General features: G+C 27.1%; 5 protein-coding genes across 6 annotated transcripts; 4 read left to right on the top strand and 1 right to left on the bottom strand.

Annotated features, from left to right (window-relative positions):
- Positions 1-807: 807 nt before the first annotated feature.
- OCT59_005536 (uncharacterized protein) lies at positions 808-2309 on the bottom strand. The gene is made up of 7 exons (XM_025320924.2): positions 2204-2309; positions 2053-2129; positions 1874-1961; positions 1732-1795; positions 1517-1648; positions 1333-1441; positions 808-1248 (listed from the first exon to the last, which is right to left on the bottom strand). The coding sequence occupies exons 1-7, from the start codon at positions 2254-2256 to the stop codon at positions 1109-1111; spliced, it is 663 nt and encodes a 220-aa protein (XP_025170194.1). The 5' UTR covers positions 2257-2309; the 3' UTR covers positions 808-1108.
- A 231-nt stretch (positions 2310-2540) lies between these two features.
- Positions 2541-5940, top strand: OCT59_005535 (uncharacterized protein). The gene has a single exon (XM_025327650.2). The coding sequence runs from the start codon at positions 2776-2778 to the stop codon at positions 5512-5514; it is 2739 nt and encodes a 912-aa protein (XP_025170193.1). The 5' UTR covers positions 2541-2775; the 3' UTR covers positions 5515-5940.
- Positions 5941-8968: 3028 nt separating this feature from the next.
- OCT59_005534 (uncharacterized protein) lies at positions 8969-10207 on the top strand. Its single transcript, XM_025323320.2, has one exon. The coding sequence runs from the start codon at positions 9048-9050 to the stop codon at positions 9996-9998; it is 951 nt and encodes a 316-aa protein (XP_025170192.1). The 5' UTR covers positions 8969-9047; the 3' UTR covers positions 9999-10207.
- Positions 10208-10539: 332 nt separating this feature from the next.
- On the top strand, positions 10540-10936 carry OCT59_005533 (uncharacterized protein; the record flags this gene model as incomplete). Its single annotated transcript, XM_066138424.1, has 3 exons — positions 10540-10563; positions 10658-10779; positions 10861-10936. 3 exons carry the CDS (start codon positions 10540-10542, stop codon positions 10934-10936), a joined length of 222 nt encoding a protein of 73 aa, XP_065997558.1.
- Positions 10937-11743: 807 nt separating this feature from the next.
- OCT59_005532 (uncharacterized protein) lies at positions 11744-13467 on the top strand (the record flags this gene model as incomplete). Of its 2 annotated transcripts, XM_066138423.1 has the most annotated exons (5): positions 11896-11982; positions 12045-12782; positions 12850-12886; positions 12961-13034; positions 13111-13467. In XM_066138423.1, the coding sequence occupies 5 exons, from the start codon at positions 11896-11898 to the stop codon at positions 13363-13365; spliced, it is 1191 nt and encodes a 396-aa protein (XP_065997557.1). In that variant the 3' UTR covers positions 13366-13467. The 2 variants fall into 2 exon arrangements, with proteins under 2 accessions (XP_065997556.1, XP_065997557.1); XM_066138422.1 differs by having other exon boundaries at positions 11744-11982; positions 12045-12886.
- Between the last annotated feature and the right edge of the window lie 2422 nt (positions 13468-15889).

Here is a 15889-nt window from a genome sequence, read left to right as displayed (position 1 = left end):
TTCCGGTTCCTAGTTTCCTATTTAAATAAAGCCAGAAATTAGTTATTAAAAAGAAAACATTAATAGAATAAGAATTAAGATAATAATCTTGATGTTTTGCAAAAGATGTCATTAATTAACAAGAAAATTTTTTAAAAAAATAAAAAAAACTTTAACAGTATTGACAAACTAATTTAAGTTTTAGTTGAAATTACTTGCCAAAAATAAAAAGACCATTACCAAAATGGTAAAAATAATTTTAATATTTTAACATGATGAAATAACAAAATTATTCTATTATTACTAAATGTAAAAAAATTAATTTGACAATTTCAATATGATAAAATTCATTAATTTTGACAAGTAACTTTAAATTTGATTAATGCTAAGAAAACTAGAATTCTGATGGAAGGACTGCTTAGATTTTAGTGCTTAGATTTGCTAAAATAAAATGGGTGACTTTGCAGTTAGCACTTATGTATTAACTCCTTTTTTTTACATTTTTTTTCTTTTTTATTTCTTTTTTTTTGTAATGTAGTAGGTTTCTATGGAATGCTCATTTAAGGGAGAAGTAATATTCTCTAAAACTGGGGGGATGTGAATTGCAATATATAAAAATAAATTTACAGAATAAATTTTAGCTATGATTTAAGCCAAAATAATCTAAGATGAAATTTATTAAAATGTACTATTTTAGTATAAGTAAAATGTTAAAATAACTTAAAATAATTTTATATAAATCATTTATTTTAATTAAATTAATATTATTTTACAATAAAATTACATCTTGCATTAATACATAATGGTCCAATATCATGTCTTTCAATTGTATAAAAAAATCTATTCAATAACTTTGAAGATTGACTTTTATATATGATCCTTCTATTATTTAAAAACATGAGTAATATGCGTTTTATTTTATACACTTACATTAAATACAGGGTGTAGTGACAAATAAAATTTTTTACAAAAAAAATTTATAAGAACCAAAAATAAAACAAAGGCCATGACACATTATGATAACTATACCATCCTGACCCTAACATATTCTCAAACTTGGCTGTAGACTTTCATTTACCATTTTGTGAATCATTAAAATAAGAACATAAACATTCAACCTTTTAAAAATTTAGTTTCTTCTCCTTTCGGCATTAGCATTATTATTATTACCACCTGACATGAAATTTGCTATAGTGGAAGAAAGATCAGGCATTTCGGCTAATGGATTTTGCGTTTGATTTTCTTGAAGTTCTCTTAAGGCATCTGGATCTGTCAGTTTAACAAAAGAGAAGTATAAGCATTAATTCTTTTTTTTTTTTACGGAACCAGAGTTTAACCTCATAAATGGCTCACCCATATTAGCCATCATTTTTGGCATAATAAATAATAATAATACACTGAAACCCATCATAATTATATACGGATTTGCAAATAAACTCGCAATACTAAATCCATCTCTAACCTATAAATAAAGAATGATATAAAATATACAAATAAAAAAAATAAAAAAGACTGAAACTATCTAATAGATATTTACCATAAAATATTCTGACGTAGATCTAGCAGATAATTCTAATGGATATTGTAAAGAAGGTCCAGTATTACTCCATTCACTACCTATTATTGTTACAAAAGGTTTAACTCCTTCTGAGTCAACATCAACCCTTATCTAACACGGTTTAAAAAATTTCTTTTCAACTGGTTGATCTATGACAGATAATATTCGACCTTAAAATATCTAGAAAAAATTACCTTGGGATATATAAATTTTTTTGAAGAAATTTCCAACAAGTAAGATCCTTGTGGTACATCATCTCTGGAAATATAATCAAGTTATCACTAAAATTCATCATTCTTTCAAGATTTTAACATAATAAACCATTAAATTAGGTACATTACGAATTTTCCATTCTTACGAATTAATGCAGAGTATTTTCCTCCATCCAATATAATCTTCGTTGTTGGTTCAAGTTGTGATAAATCTATTTTTCGAAAAAATTCATGGTTAATTTTTTAGGTCAAAAAAAAAGTTTTAAATTACTTGAATAAATTATTTTCGATGTGATGGTTTACCTTTTAATGTCGAGCTAGGAACTAGTTTTCCTTCGATCTTGTATGTTTCTACACAGAATGACGGTATAGCAAATAAACTAATAATTTTGATTATAAACAAAAAACATTATAGCTTTAATTAAACGACCTGAAAGATAAAAAAGGTAAATACCTTAGAAGGATTAACACTAGACATGAAAACGAAGAACGTATAAAAGAGTGCATTTTCAAATTCCTTTTGATGCTAAAAAGTTTTACAAAGAAAAATAAGGTTCCTCAAACAAAAAAAAAGGGTTAAACTAAAAAAAAACTAAAATGAAACAATGAAACCTTATTGAATCGGAAAATTTAATTGATTCCCGCTATAGGTAACGCCCGCAATTTCTGAATCACTTTTAACCATAGATATCACATGCTAAAAAAAAAATAATAATTGATCAACAAGTGAAGTATCAACAATTGTCATTCATAACATTCATAAGGGATAAACAAAATTTACGTTTTTCACATAAATGATTGATCCAATTTTTGTAAAAGTTTAGTTGGGGGGTTTTTTTTTTGATAATCTCTTGCTATATATACATACAAACGACTAAGTGACATAAGCCCAAAAAAAAAAAGATTATTATTTCTTGACCTTATACTAACTGCATCATAAATTGCAGTTAGTTATTTCAATACCGATTTCGTTATTTTCCCACGTTAAATTTTGTTTTATTAATCGCTTCCCCTAGTTAAGAAGACATGACACTAGCGAGTTTTTTATTAATATACATATTTGGTGGCCTTACTTTCCTTCCATTGTTAGGAGGAATAGTAATGATAATTATATTTCCACCATGGACATGGAAAATAAAAAAGAATGCAACAATGAAGTTTGATGATGTATCGCCGAAAGATCTTCTTAACTTTAATTCTACTAGCCGAGATGATTCGTCATATCATAAATTCGGATGGTTGAGAGTAACAAGAGAATTCGATCTACCTAATAACGGAGCATCAAACAGAAGTACATTCGGTATGATGAAACAAGGGATAACATCATTTATGGAAGGATCAAGCAATAATAATAAAAACCACAAACGAACGAAAGATTCATTTTTTGCGGTATTGAAATATAATACATTATTTATGTATGAAAGCGAAAGACAATTAGATTGTAAAGGTATCATAATAGTATCAAATCACGACGTAACAATATTTCCTGAACAATTGCCTGATAATGAAATATTTACTAAAGTTAGTTCAATAAGGTTAACTAAAAAACCATCAATTTGTGCGGAAATGGCTGTGAATTTAGAAAACAATAACTGTAGTAATAATAATTATTACTTGTTTTGTGATACCGGAGTGGAAAAGGAAGATTGGTTTTTTGCATTACAGAGATCTTCCAAGCTAGAATCAAATGATAATTCTACTGATAAACAAATTAATAAGGATAAATCCCTATTTGATTCATTCGCTATGAATCATTTATTGAAGACTCTTTATTCAAACGATGATCATATACAAACTCAGTGGTTAAACGCGATACTAGGTAGAATATTTTTATCGGTATATAAAACACAAGCAGTTAAAAATTATTTTATTCGTAAATTAGTAAGAAAAATAAAAAAAGTGAAAAAACCTGGATTTTTATCTGATATACAAATAAAATCTGTGGACGTAGGCGATGGTATACCTTATATAACAAATCCAGAATTGGTGAAATTATTACCAGACGGCGATTTAGACGTGGATATAAATTTAAATTATACTGGAGGTTTTCGTGTAGAAATTGAAACTGAAGCGATCATTTCCGTTACAGGATTGAAGACTATCAAAGTACCTTTAGTGTTAGCTGTTGTATTAAGGGGATTACAAGGAAAAATGTTATTACGTATAAAATCTCCTCCTACAAATAGACTTTGGATGGGATTTTATGAAATGCCAAAATTGGATCTTTTAATTGAACCTGTCGTATCTGAAACTCAATTAAAATTTGCCCCTGTTATTAAAGCTATCGAATCAAAAATTCATGAAATGATTATGGATTCTTTAGTATTACCTAATATGGATGATACCTCTTTCTTCAATAGCTTTGGTATGGGCGGAATCTACGAAGGCGAAGTCGAACAGCCGAAACAACAAACGGATACACTAGCGGTAACACCGCCATCGACGCCACCGACGCCACCGACAGCTCTATTGCCAACTGATTCCGAAAAGGAAATTCTCAAATCAACTGAGGAAGTAGAGAGTGTTGTAGCAGATATTCAAACAACTTTAACAACAGATGAAGAAGTTCTTAAAGCGATTATCTCTTCTCCTGCAAGATTAGAATCAACTAAGTCAGATGCTAAAGTAGAAGTTACTATTCCTACAATTCCTACAGCAATCACTTCTAATACCACGGAGAATAACAGGAGCTGGTCATCAACGGCAACAACAAAGTTAAAATCTGCTTTCTCTGAACCAAATTTATTAAAAACAAATACTTCTAGATTTCGCTCTATATCAAAACAATTTATGAAACAACGTACTGATGATTCTTCTTCCGCTGTCGTAAAGGAGACCTTAAAGGAACCTGTGAAAGAGCATATTAAGGAATCAGACGTAGAGAATAATTTACCTTCTTCTAATTCGAGTAATTCTTCAAGTAGTTCAGTTCAAACTACTACTTCTTCCACGTCGGCTTTGCGGAGATGGTCTCAATCTGTTAATATTCGTCGTAGAGCGGGTATTGCTGGTATTTTAAATCACGCTAGTATCACTTCTAACAACAATAGCAACAGTAACGATAATAGTAATGATAACAATAACGACAATAATAATGACAACAATAATAAAAATACTAATATAACCAGTAATAAAACTAATAATAAACCCATCCCAAATACCTCTGATAGTACATCGAATAATACTGAAAATGATGCACAAAAATCACAGGATAGTTCCATGGATTCTATTCCAATTACATTATCAACTGCAGTTTCTGCAGTTTCAGTAGATCCGGCAGATTCTGTAGATAATCGAATTCCTAGTATGTTAATAGAAAATTTTGCTCCATTAAATTCTTCTCCACAAAACATTTCTCCACTCAGTATCTCACCAGCAAGTATTGTATCACCTACAATAACCACAACATCAACTAAAAGTACAAATACGGAATATTTAACCCTTCCTACATATAAATCATCATCATCATCATCGTCATCATCATCATTGTTACATTCAACTATTCAAAATGACATACCAAAAACAACAACGCCAACTCCTCCTCCTTCACCTCCAAAATCACCTAAAGAACCTTTAAATGTACATAGTAATTCACCTCATTCTCCCCCCTCTTCAACTAAAAGTACTAAAAGTACATCATCTCATAGTCGGGATTCATTTTTATCAGAAAAGAATTCATTACATGATGATAATGAATTTTTTCCTGAAGTAACTCCTTCTATACTTAATACTCCTGTAGAAGAATTAAATCGTGTATTAGGTTAGAAAATCGTAATTTTTAATTTTTTTTAATTAAACCTTAAAATTAATAATTATATGAACATTTAAACGAGATGGACTTAATAGAGTTTGATTCATTTTTTTTTTTAATAATAGCTAAAGACACCATAAAATAGGTGAAAAGTGTATATTATTTTATTATTATTGTGAGCAACATTCCATTTTTCTACACGTCATTGACGAAGTAACACAAAATAGTAGCTTTATATAGTTCAATGAAACTGGCAACATTGGCATCACATGTAATATATTATTTGGTCTCATATTTATTTTTTCATCAGTTCCTAACCTATTGATTTCTATCTCTCTCTTTTTCTAAATGAGCTAACTAATGGGCGTAACAATGGGTGTAAAAAAAATAAAACTACTATTTTGTATATGGCACAAAAATCCGCGATTTTTTTAACGATCAAATTCCCTTTAGTGAATGACTATCTATTGTTACAATGAAAGAGGGGGGGAGGGGGGATATGTTTTTCGGTCTGATTGACAAATGACAATTCACTATCGAATGGTAATGTACGTTACTTCATTTTCGAATGAACCCCCATTTTATAAGTTGACATATAATACCTATTCTTACTATAACATGTGCAGAATTTAACCGATCCTTACAGTGTCTTCCCCCATTGACACTGCCTATTCTTTAAAAAAGTCCGTTGTACACTAGTAAGGATACTAATGTCCATCTTTGAGCGATCTGTTAACATCTGTACAGGAATAAATGTAAGAGCAACATTACTATCAACTATGCAAGCTGTAACATTTCTCTAATTAGTCGAAAATATGTGTATTACATGGATACATATTTTTAATTGGTTTTCTCAAAACCGAAAAATTACTGTGAGAGACACGATTCTTGTCTTTGATAGTATTATGATAACGTGAATCGTGTTTAAATTTGGTATATTTTCTTTCGTAGTATTTCATTTCACAAAAAATGTAATTGTATAATACATTAATACTCTTCTACTAGCTGTTTTATTTCAATAAATTGTCATGTCATTGCTAGACATGTCTGACATGTGTTGAACGGACCGTTCACAAGAAAAAGGATGCGATTACTAATTTTCTCAAAGTAATGTAACAAAGTATTAAGAAAATAGACCCTTTGGGACACAGTTGCTCTTTTGATTACCGAAGCTCCTCGGATCTTCTCAAAAGCCATCTTGAAATCCCACAGAAATGTAGCCGTATTCCTTACGTAAATACTCAATTAGATGGTGTATTGTTCTCCTTAATCTCCACCAACTTCCAGTAATTGCTGCGTAGAAACTGAAAAAATTCGTAACGCAAGTTGAATGATGATTCTTTGTGTCCCAGAATTTCGCATAAATTTCAGTGGAACTGGGCTTCGCTCAAAATTTTGACCTGACAGAGTGTACGATCATTGCAATGTTGGCTAACTTTGCGTAATTCTAGTCAAGTTACAAAAGAGAAATACTAATTGCTCCGCCCAGTTACACTGCGATTTAAAATTATGTGAAACTTGGAGTAACAACTTGAAACTTATCCTAGATGTTCATCACATAAGCAAGTAGCCAATATCCATCCATTTTTCATTCTTCAACGCGTCATATTCACTTTTCAAATATTTTGATAATTCTTCAAAGAGCAAATCAGCTGAAGGATATATTGTTCCGTTTGATCTTGATGTTTAACATACTTTAATAATAAGGTCATCATCCATTATAATGGTTAAATTTTTTCTTCTATCACCATTTAGTCTATTTTTTTTTCCTACATCAAACCTTATCCACAATAATTACGTTTTTTGTACTACTGTCGCCACCTTCTCTTCCATCTTTGGGATCTGTCCTTACTATCAATAATGCAGCTTTCAAGGCTATTTTTTTGTAAAGTAATTGTACTAGGGTAAATTAATTATCCCATAAAATTGTTTAAATTTTATCATTATGGATCACATGAGATACCCAAATCGAAACACGTTGTGTTTTGAATTGTGATCATGGAGGAGATTTATATAATTTTTTATAACGAACAGTTAGATACGATTTAATAGGACACGATAATCGAGGAATTTTGTATTTCGAACACCATCATCATTATCATTTGCACTAACGAATTATTGTTCTTAAATGTTGATGAAGCACGCATATTCAATTAACTAAGAAAATTTGAGTCCCTCTGTATTCAAATTGCATTGTTCAAAATTGATTTTATTCTAGACATTTTCTATTGAAACTGATTCGTATAATTGAAGCTGATTCGACTGATAAAATTCTTTTGTTGAGAATATTGAAATTTTCGTAATTGAATTATTTGATGTTCTTGGAACTTGTTGATGAATCAAACGATGAATGACTGGAATTGATTTTTTTATCACAGCTGATGTGATGCTTTGAAAGAATTGCAGTTCTATATGTATTAAAGCATAGAGTTGGATGCGGAATTGCGGATGCGGTACAGGAAGCTGAGGGGTATAATAAAGTCGCGTCGCTGAACATATTGATCTTTTTTTCTTCTGAAAAAACTGATTTATTTACGCGTAAGAACGTATATAAGTTTTATAAGTTTAAAACCAAAAAATAAAAATAAAAAAATAAAAAATCGTAAAGTATGATAAAAGTATGATAATTGATAAACAATAGATCATGCATGTATTAATATCACGTGTACTTGCTGCGCCATGATCACTTTCAAAAAAGTTTCGTTAATGGAGCAACTTTTCATGTTTTTAACTTAGCCTCATTTTTATTTTTATTTTCTATCAACTTCTTTTTTAACTTGTATTAATATTTATTACCTGATCACTAGCTTGTGATATATATATATATATATATGTATATATACATATATATATATTTATCTTAATGATTCCAAATTTATAAATTTATATATTAGATATCGTTTAATATGTAATGATTTTCCTCGCGTGAAAGAGTTTGATGTATGCAAAAAAAAAAAAGATTCGTTAAATCAAGCATAATATTAAAGTTGTAATACATTTTGTACATTCCACGAGGAGTCACGGATAGGAGAATTTGTATACGGAATTGACTATTTATAAAATATTCATAAAAGGAAAAAAGGAAATTCCAAATAGTAACACCTGCAAAGATATATCATATCATAGCGGAGCGAACAATAATTTAAAATTAAAGATAATCTAAAAACTCCTGATAAGGAAGTAATTAATTGGATGATGATGTAATAATGCTTTTTTTATTAGATGAGCTAATCCGCGGAATTTGTAAGAAATTTCGCTGATCGTATATATGTCGCTGATCTTTATATGACACATACCACATGATTTATTAATTATAATAACACCTTTTAAAGATTTCTATTGAATAAAGAAATTTTTACGCCCTGCACGACAAACAAAAATAGTTGTAAGTATCATGGTTTCTTTTTGATAAGGTTAAACTAACAATTTTAAGTACATTACACAGATGGGAATATTTTATGTTTTTTTTTTCCTTTGATATAAATTTAGCTTTTAATAACCCATCCGAGATTTTTTTTTCTATAATTTTTTTTTTTAATAAAAAACGATGGCGGATGAACGTGGAGCGATTAATAAAAGCGGACCATCATCAACTTATGGAGCTACCGAAAATAATGGAGAGTCAGGAGGAACAAGAGGAGCACCAGCCACTGAAGATGTAATCGTTATTCAAGACTCAGGATGGTATTTTATTAAATTTAGATTCAAGGAACCTTTTGCAGAATTTTTGGGAACCTTCATCTTGGTTGCATTCGGTGTAGGAGCTATCGCTCAAACCGTACTTAGCAAAGGAGCAACTGGAAATTGGATCACTATAGCTTTAGGTTTTGGTTTAGGTCTCACTTTGGGTATTGCAGTTAGTGGACATTATTCTGGTGGACATTTAAATCCTGCCGTTACCATCACCTTGGCTATTTATCGTAAATTTCCTTGGGTTAAAGTTCCTATTTATATCACGGCTCAAGTGCTTGGAGCTTTTGTTGCAGCAGCAGTTATTTACCTTAATTACGTACCTGCTATTTATAATTTTGCTGGGGACAAAAGAGATGTTATAGGAGCCAATGCAACGGCCGGTATTTTTGCTACCTATCCACAACCATTCATGTCAATTGGTGGAGCATTCTTTTCCGAAGCTCTTGGAACTTTCTTTTTATTACTCGTTATCCTTGCTGTGACTGATGAACGGAATGTTCCTACTACTAGGATAGTTGCTCCTATAACCATTGGTCTAACTTTAACGGCCATTGCTATTTCACTTGGATTTGAAACCGGATTTAGTTTAAATGGAGCTCGTGATTTTGGACCTAGATTATTCACTTTCTTTATTGGTTATGGTGTAGAAGTTTTTACTGCTTATAAGTTCTATTTTTGGGTTCCTTTAGTTGCTCCTATCGTTGGTGGATTAGTTGCTGGTTTTGTTTATGATTCTTTACTTTATTGGGGGGAAAAATCCTTTCTAAATAAAAACGTACATCATGAGCATAGAGCAGTAGCCTAGAAAAATTTATTATATGTACAAATATGCAAATGTATTCTATTTCTATTTCGAATAAGAAAAAAGAAATATGTATTATGTGAATTTTTATTAAAATTTTGCTGTAAATAATACTAAATATGTCAACATTTGAATGTAGTTAAATAAAACAATAAAGTTCTTTATAGTAACTCACCTTTCTAGTGATATATTCGAAATATTCTAAATATTCTAAATATTCTATAAAGAAATATAGAAATTTCAAATGATTACATCATATTATGCAGAACGCATTGTTTCATCATAAATACCAAATTTTGAATGATACTGCATATTGGTAATACTTGCATCATTGTTTATACGAAAATATTATAAATACAACAACCATCTCTTCAACATCTTTTCAACAGTCTTTCGATATAATAAAACAATAATTTTCTCATCACCGAAAAATATTAAAAGAAAAAACCGGTTTTTTTTTTAAGAAAAAAAAATAAAAAATTTAATAATAAATTTTTTACGCCCAAACAAAGATCTTACGAAAATCTTACGAAAATCATAAAAAATGTTTACAAATCGATATTTATATGTTAGTATTTTTTTTTTTTTATGTAATACAAATAAAAATTTCTTAAATTTACTGATTTAATATTATTCGATTCCCCTATTATTCGATTAAATAGGAAGTAATAGAATTAAAAGATATTAAATCAAATTCTAGAAAATATTCTGATGAATCAGGACAAGAACAACATGCGAAAGATGTTGTTACCAACGAAGAAACAGTTAAACCTATTGTGTCCAGGTATATATAATCATTTACTTGTTAAATAAATATATTTATATTTATATTAATATTAATTTTTCTCGTTTTTCTTTTCATAAGAATTCCTAAAGTCCTATTCGTGGATCAATATGGACATGAAATGATATTATTACAAGATTTAAAAAGTAAAATATAAAAAACTTTTTTTTTTTTAATAGATATTTAATAATAATTTGCCTATATATATACAGTATATACATACAGTACATATCTATACTGTATATATATATATATATTTATTTATAATCCTTGAATCATAATAATAATTCTATAATTCAGAGATTCTATGATAAAAATATGCAGTATAAAAAAAAAAAAATAGAAAATAGCTGATTAGCCATCTTAGTATTTTCTTAAGTCATTATGACTAGCAAATTATAAGTTAATTTCAAATAATGTACCGTAAAAACCATCATTCTGACAAAAAAAAATCATTTTTGTCAATTTTACAAAATCATTACGTTATTTGTCCATGTTAAACAATACTGTACAATATGTCTAAATAAATTAAATAAATTAAATAAATTCGATTCCAATATAATGATTGCTTTAGGCTTTTAAAATTGTATTAAATATATAAGTACCTATATTAAAAATCACAGTTAAATCAACATTTGATATCAGTAAGAAGTTTAAGTAATTTCTCATTCTATATCGGAACAAGAGATGATCCAATTAAATAAAAGTTTATTACTAAAAGTTTTTTAAGTTTTTTGTAATTATTCAATAAATAATGTCATTGTTGGGCTGATTAACTTAATAACTAGATGTCTCTGCTGCGGTTAATGTTGTACTGACGCGTATTATATAATAATACTGTATGATATACCTTATGATTTTTGGCGTGTTTTATGCTCTTATTGGTTAATTTAAACCACGTGACTAATCTCAGGGATGTTCGTTCACCATATATGTTGATGTGAAGTCCCCTTAAATAAATTCTGTATTTTGTTCTCGTATTAACAATTATTACAATTATTGAAAAGTCGTTTAAATATCCGTATTATTCTTTAGAAAAGAAAATATCCCTTCAAATAATATAATTGCTTATATATACTTGAATTTTTTTTACGCACTTAATAATATATATATAACATGAGAATCGTTAAACGTACGACTGTTAGTTCCAAGTCTTGCAAAAGTTTAAGGCGTCCACGTGTGAGTTTAGGAGGAAGGGAAATTGTAAGTAAATCCTACAGGGGAAAAATAAATTATTTTCAATATATCTTATTATTATTTTTTAGGATGAAGACCGTTTTTTTACTCTCAAATCTCTTGGTGCTCCTGAAAAAGTTCGTTTACCTGTGGAAATTATTGAACGCCAAAAATTTTCTGAATCATCTATAAATAAATTTTCTGCTGATGAAATCTTACGTAATAAAAGGGAAGATTTAAAGAAAAATCTTAAAGATTTTATCGATGTGGCTTTTCCTTCATCGACAAGTCCCTATAGACATTTGATGACAAGTCCAGGACCAATAACTAATTTACAAAAGTTTTATATTGCGAATCAGAATGATTATAAACCTCCTAAGTATAGAGTTTATTTTGATACTACTCAAAATTCATATTATTTCTCATTAGAATTTAACGATAATATTGAGTTTTCTGATGCGATGCCAATAAAAATATTGGCAAAACTTCAAGTAGCTCATAAAGCATTAATGAGAATTAGAAAACAGATGAAAGAAAAAGCTGCCAAAGAAAAAGCTGAAAAGGAGAGAGCTGCTAAAGAATTTGCAGAAAAGATGAAGGATACCATGTTAATGGAAATTGATCAAATAAAAGATCAACAACAAAAACGATTTTATTTAAATCCCAGAGTTCAAAGGTTATGCACAAATAAAATGCATGAATCAATTAATGATAGTTTGAAAAATATCAATTATAGGAATTTCGACTTATTTAAAGAATTTTATAAAAATATTAATGAATCTGATGATTCTACTTTAAAGAGAAAATGTATTAATTCGAATAAAGAGGTAGTAATCAAATTATTTGTTTCTAATTTGATAATTATCAAATTTATGCAACATTGTTAACTAGCAGGTTATCAAGAAGATTCGAATAAAAAATAAAAAAAAAGGTATGTTTATAATATTATCACATACATTATATGATGATACTAACAATTTATATGTGATCAATTTTTTAAAATAGTGACTTCCAAACAAATTGCAGGCAATATATCAGAAAGCGTGACTCAAGAATTTCAGCCAACCGATGAGTTGGTGGTAGGTACTTAAGCATATATTGGGGAGTAGCTCATGAAAAATTTTCAAATACGTTAAGAAAATTTAAAGAATACAGGTAACGAATTCTAACCAAAATTGGAAAAATGAAGTCAAGAATTCAAAGGTCACTCAAGTTGAGATGAACCTATCGATATACAAAGTATGGCATTTACGATCGATGAAATATCCAATGTATCTTTTTGGTGAAACTTTTTTTATACATAAAATATTTTTCTTGACAACGAGACTTAATCATTTTTTCCTTTCTGATATAGCGATACCTAATGAGTCTGGCAAATTTTCTAACGAGTACGGCTATTGTAGGCTATAATTTTTAAATATATTAATAGTTTAACTCATTTATGTTCTAGGAAAACCATTTTATGTTTTAAAGGATAACCTCTTTTCTTATAATAAAATATACTCCTCATTTACACGTTATACTGTAATTACCGTGTAAATCTATAAAATATTTGAAATTGTCTTAAAGGCCTTGATAACAGATTTTTAAAATCATTTACTTAAATTACAATAATATTTTTGTATTAATTAATGTAAACCATATGCAAATACTCGGATATTCAGTGCGTATTATATATAAATAAACAAATCATACTATTATTATTTAAAGGTTTTAACAAATCATCATTAATATTTAGTATTATCTGTTATATTTATTAGTAGAACTTTGTTGACAGTTGATTAAACAGGTTTTACATGGCGTACCCCACAAGGATAAAAAAATATTATGCAAATCTAACCAATAATCCCGCAACAATTTTTATCTGGGACAAGTTTATCTTTAAGAAAAAACGCCGGTTAATACAACAATTGTTATCACTGTGATACTTGCCGGTAAATATATTGTGATTTTTTAAAAAAAATATTAATGATGAAATAAAAAAGAAAACTTTATATTTATTAATTTTTTTAATCATATAAATAAATACAAATAAAACACGAAGTGTATTATTAACATTATTTTTTTTTACACAAAAGCACAACTAAATATAAAAAACTTATCTCAAATTGTAATGATAAAAATAGTAAACTATTTTTATCACAGATTACAGATTTCCTATTTTTATCACAAGTGCAGGATTATTGGGAATTTATTGAGAAAAATATTAAAGATGACTTTTTTTCAATGATGCATATGTACAAATATACAACTACACAATAAATAAAAACATATCATAAAAATGGTATATCCTACTTATCTAAATACATCCATCCTCTACAATTTCTATTCATGTTTAATTATTATTATTCTCATTTTCCATAAAAAATTTTCCATAAAAACTCCTGTATACAACTTAGTCACAACAACTAAAATTGATGAAATTCAAATCACTACTACTTACTCAAAAAAAATGATAAATGTAAAGTATAACTATACAATGATAAAACAAAACAAGCTTAACAAAGTTATAGGTTTAAATTTTTTATAAAATGTTTCTTAATAAAGTAGTAGCAGTTCAAAGTTAGAATATTTTACTATTAAATTTTATGTGTAAATCTGGCTAAAATTACCTTTAGCTATATAAACCTGGCTAAAATTATATATAAGTTTGGCCAGTATTAAGATTATATTGCAGATTTATTAAAATTGAATTTCCATTTATACTATTTGAAAAACTTTAAATATATATAAAACAAGTTATAATTTGACTTTACTAATAGAAAAAGAGCAAATTTAATTAAATTTAAAATTTAAAAATTAGTTTTTTGCAATTAAATTTATTTAATTTTTTTTTTAAATTGTAATTATCAATGAATTTTATAAACCAAAAAAAAATGTTTATTTAAATCTAATTATTAAATCTTAAGATAATTATAAAAAAAAAGTAAAAAATATCAATTATTTAATATAAATTAATTATGAATTAATATATTAATTTTTTTATAAAAAATTTTAATTTTAAATTTAATTTAAACATTTATTTTAATTTTTTTTACAAATTTTTAATAAATAAAATAATAATACAGAATTTTAGATATCTAATATATAGGTTATGAATCATAATAAACTTTAGCTAAAAATATAATTTTTAATTTTTAGAAAATAGATCATTAATTTATTATATAAAAATGTAATTTAAACCTTATTTTAAAGATATTTAGAATTCTTATTTAATATTTCATTATTAATATGTATTTATTATTAAAATTTAATAAACTAAATAATTATATACATTATTACTTTAATAAAACATCAATTTTATAAAGTAAATATTTAAAAAATAATATATATTGTTTTACTAAAATAGAATTCTAAAATATATAAATATAAATTATATATATATAAAATAAAAATTTTAAAATTTATTAAGATTAATAAAACAACTTATTTTAATAAATTATAATTATAATTTAATTTATATAAATTTTTTTAAAATATTATAATATACTAAAGTTACTGAAGAAACTAAGGAGTTTTTGCAAGTTGGTAAAATGCCAACTTTACTTAAACTATATAAAAATCTTATTAAAATGTTGGCAAAACTCTGAAAAAAAATAAAATCTGATAAAACTTATTATAAATGCCAAACCTGCTAAAACTTTATTAAAACTATAATAAAATATAGTAAATCTTAAAAAAACTAATTATAAGATTTTGAAAAAGTAATCTTATAATATATTAATCAAAAATCCATTTATTTTATATTTTATTAATATTCTATAAATATTAATATTTAGTATATTTATATAGAAATCTAAATAAAAATTAAATATATACAGTATTATAATATTAAATATAGAAAATTGCTAAAGCTCACCAGCGGTGATTGTCACCATACCAACATTAAGATGCATATTTGGCCTGAATTAAAATTTAATAAAACACTGACCAG

This window comes from Rhizophagus irregularis, chromosome 13, assembly GCF_026210795.1.
Source record: "Rhizophagus irregularis chromosome 13, complete sequence".
NCBI classification, from domain to species: Eukaryota; Fungi; Glomeromycota; class Glomeromycetes; order Glomerales; family Glomeraceae; genus Rhizophagus; species Rhizophagus irregularis.
The sequence above is the reverse complement of the archived record's forward strand: the minus strand, read 5'-3'. Positions and strand labels throughout refer to the sequence as shown.

Bases quoted from the DNA above. Each gene is read 5' to 3' on its own strand.
- OCT59_005535 (XM_025327650.2), top strand. From the start codon at position 2,776: ATGACACTAGCGAGTTTTTTATTAATATACATATTTGGTGGCCTTACT.
- OCT59_005534 (XM_025323320.2), top strand. From the start codon at position 9,048: ATGGCGGATGAACGTGGAGCGATTAATAAAAGCGGACCATCATCAACT.
- OCT59_005536 (XM_025320924.2), bottom strand. From the start codon at position 2,256: ATGCACTCTTTTATACGTTCTTCGTTTTCATGTCTAGTGTTAATCCTT. The intron at 1,649-1,731 runs GTAATTTTTTCT...AAACCGTGTTAG, and splicing joins AAAAATTTATATATCCCAAG to ATAAGGGTTGATGTTGACTC. The intron at 1,442-1,516 runs GTAAATATCTAT...CTTTATTTATAG, and splicing joins CTACGTCAGAATATTTTATG to GTTAGAGATGGATTTAGTAT.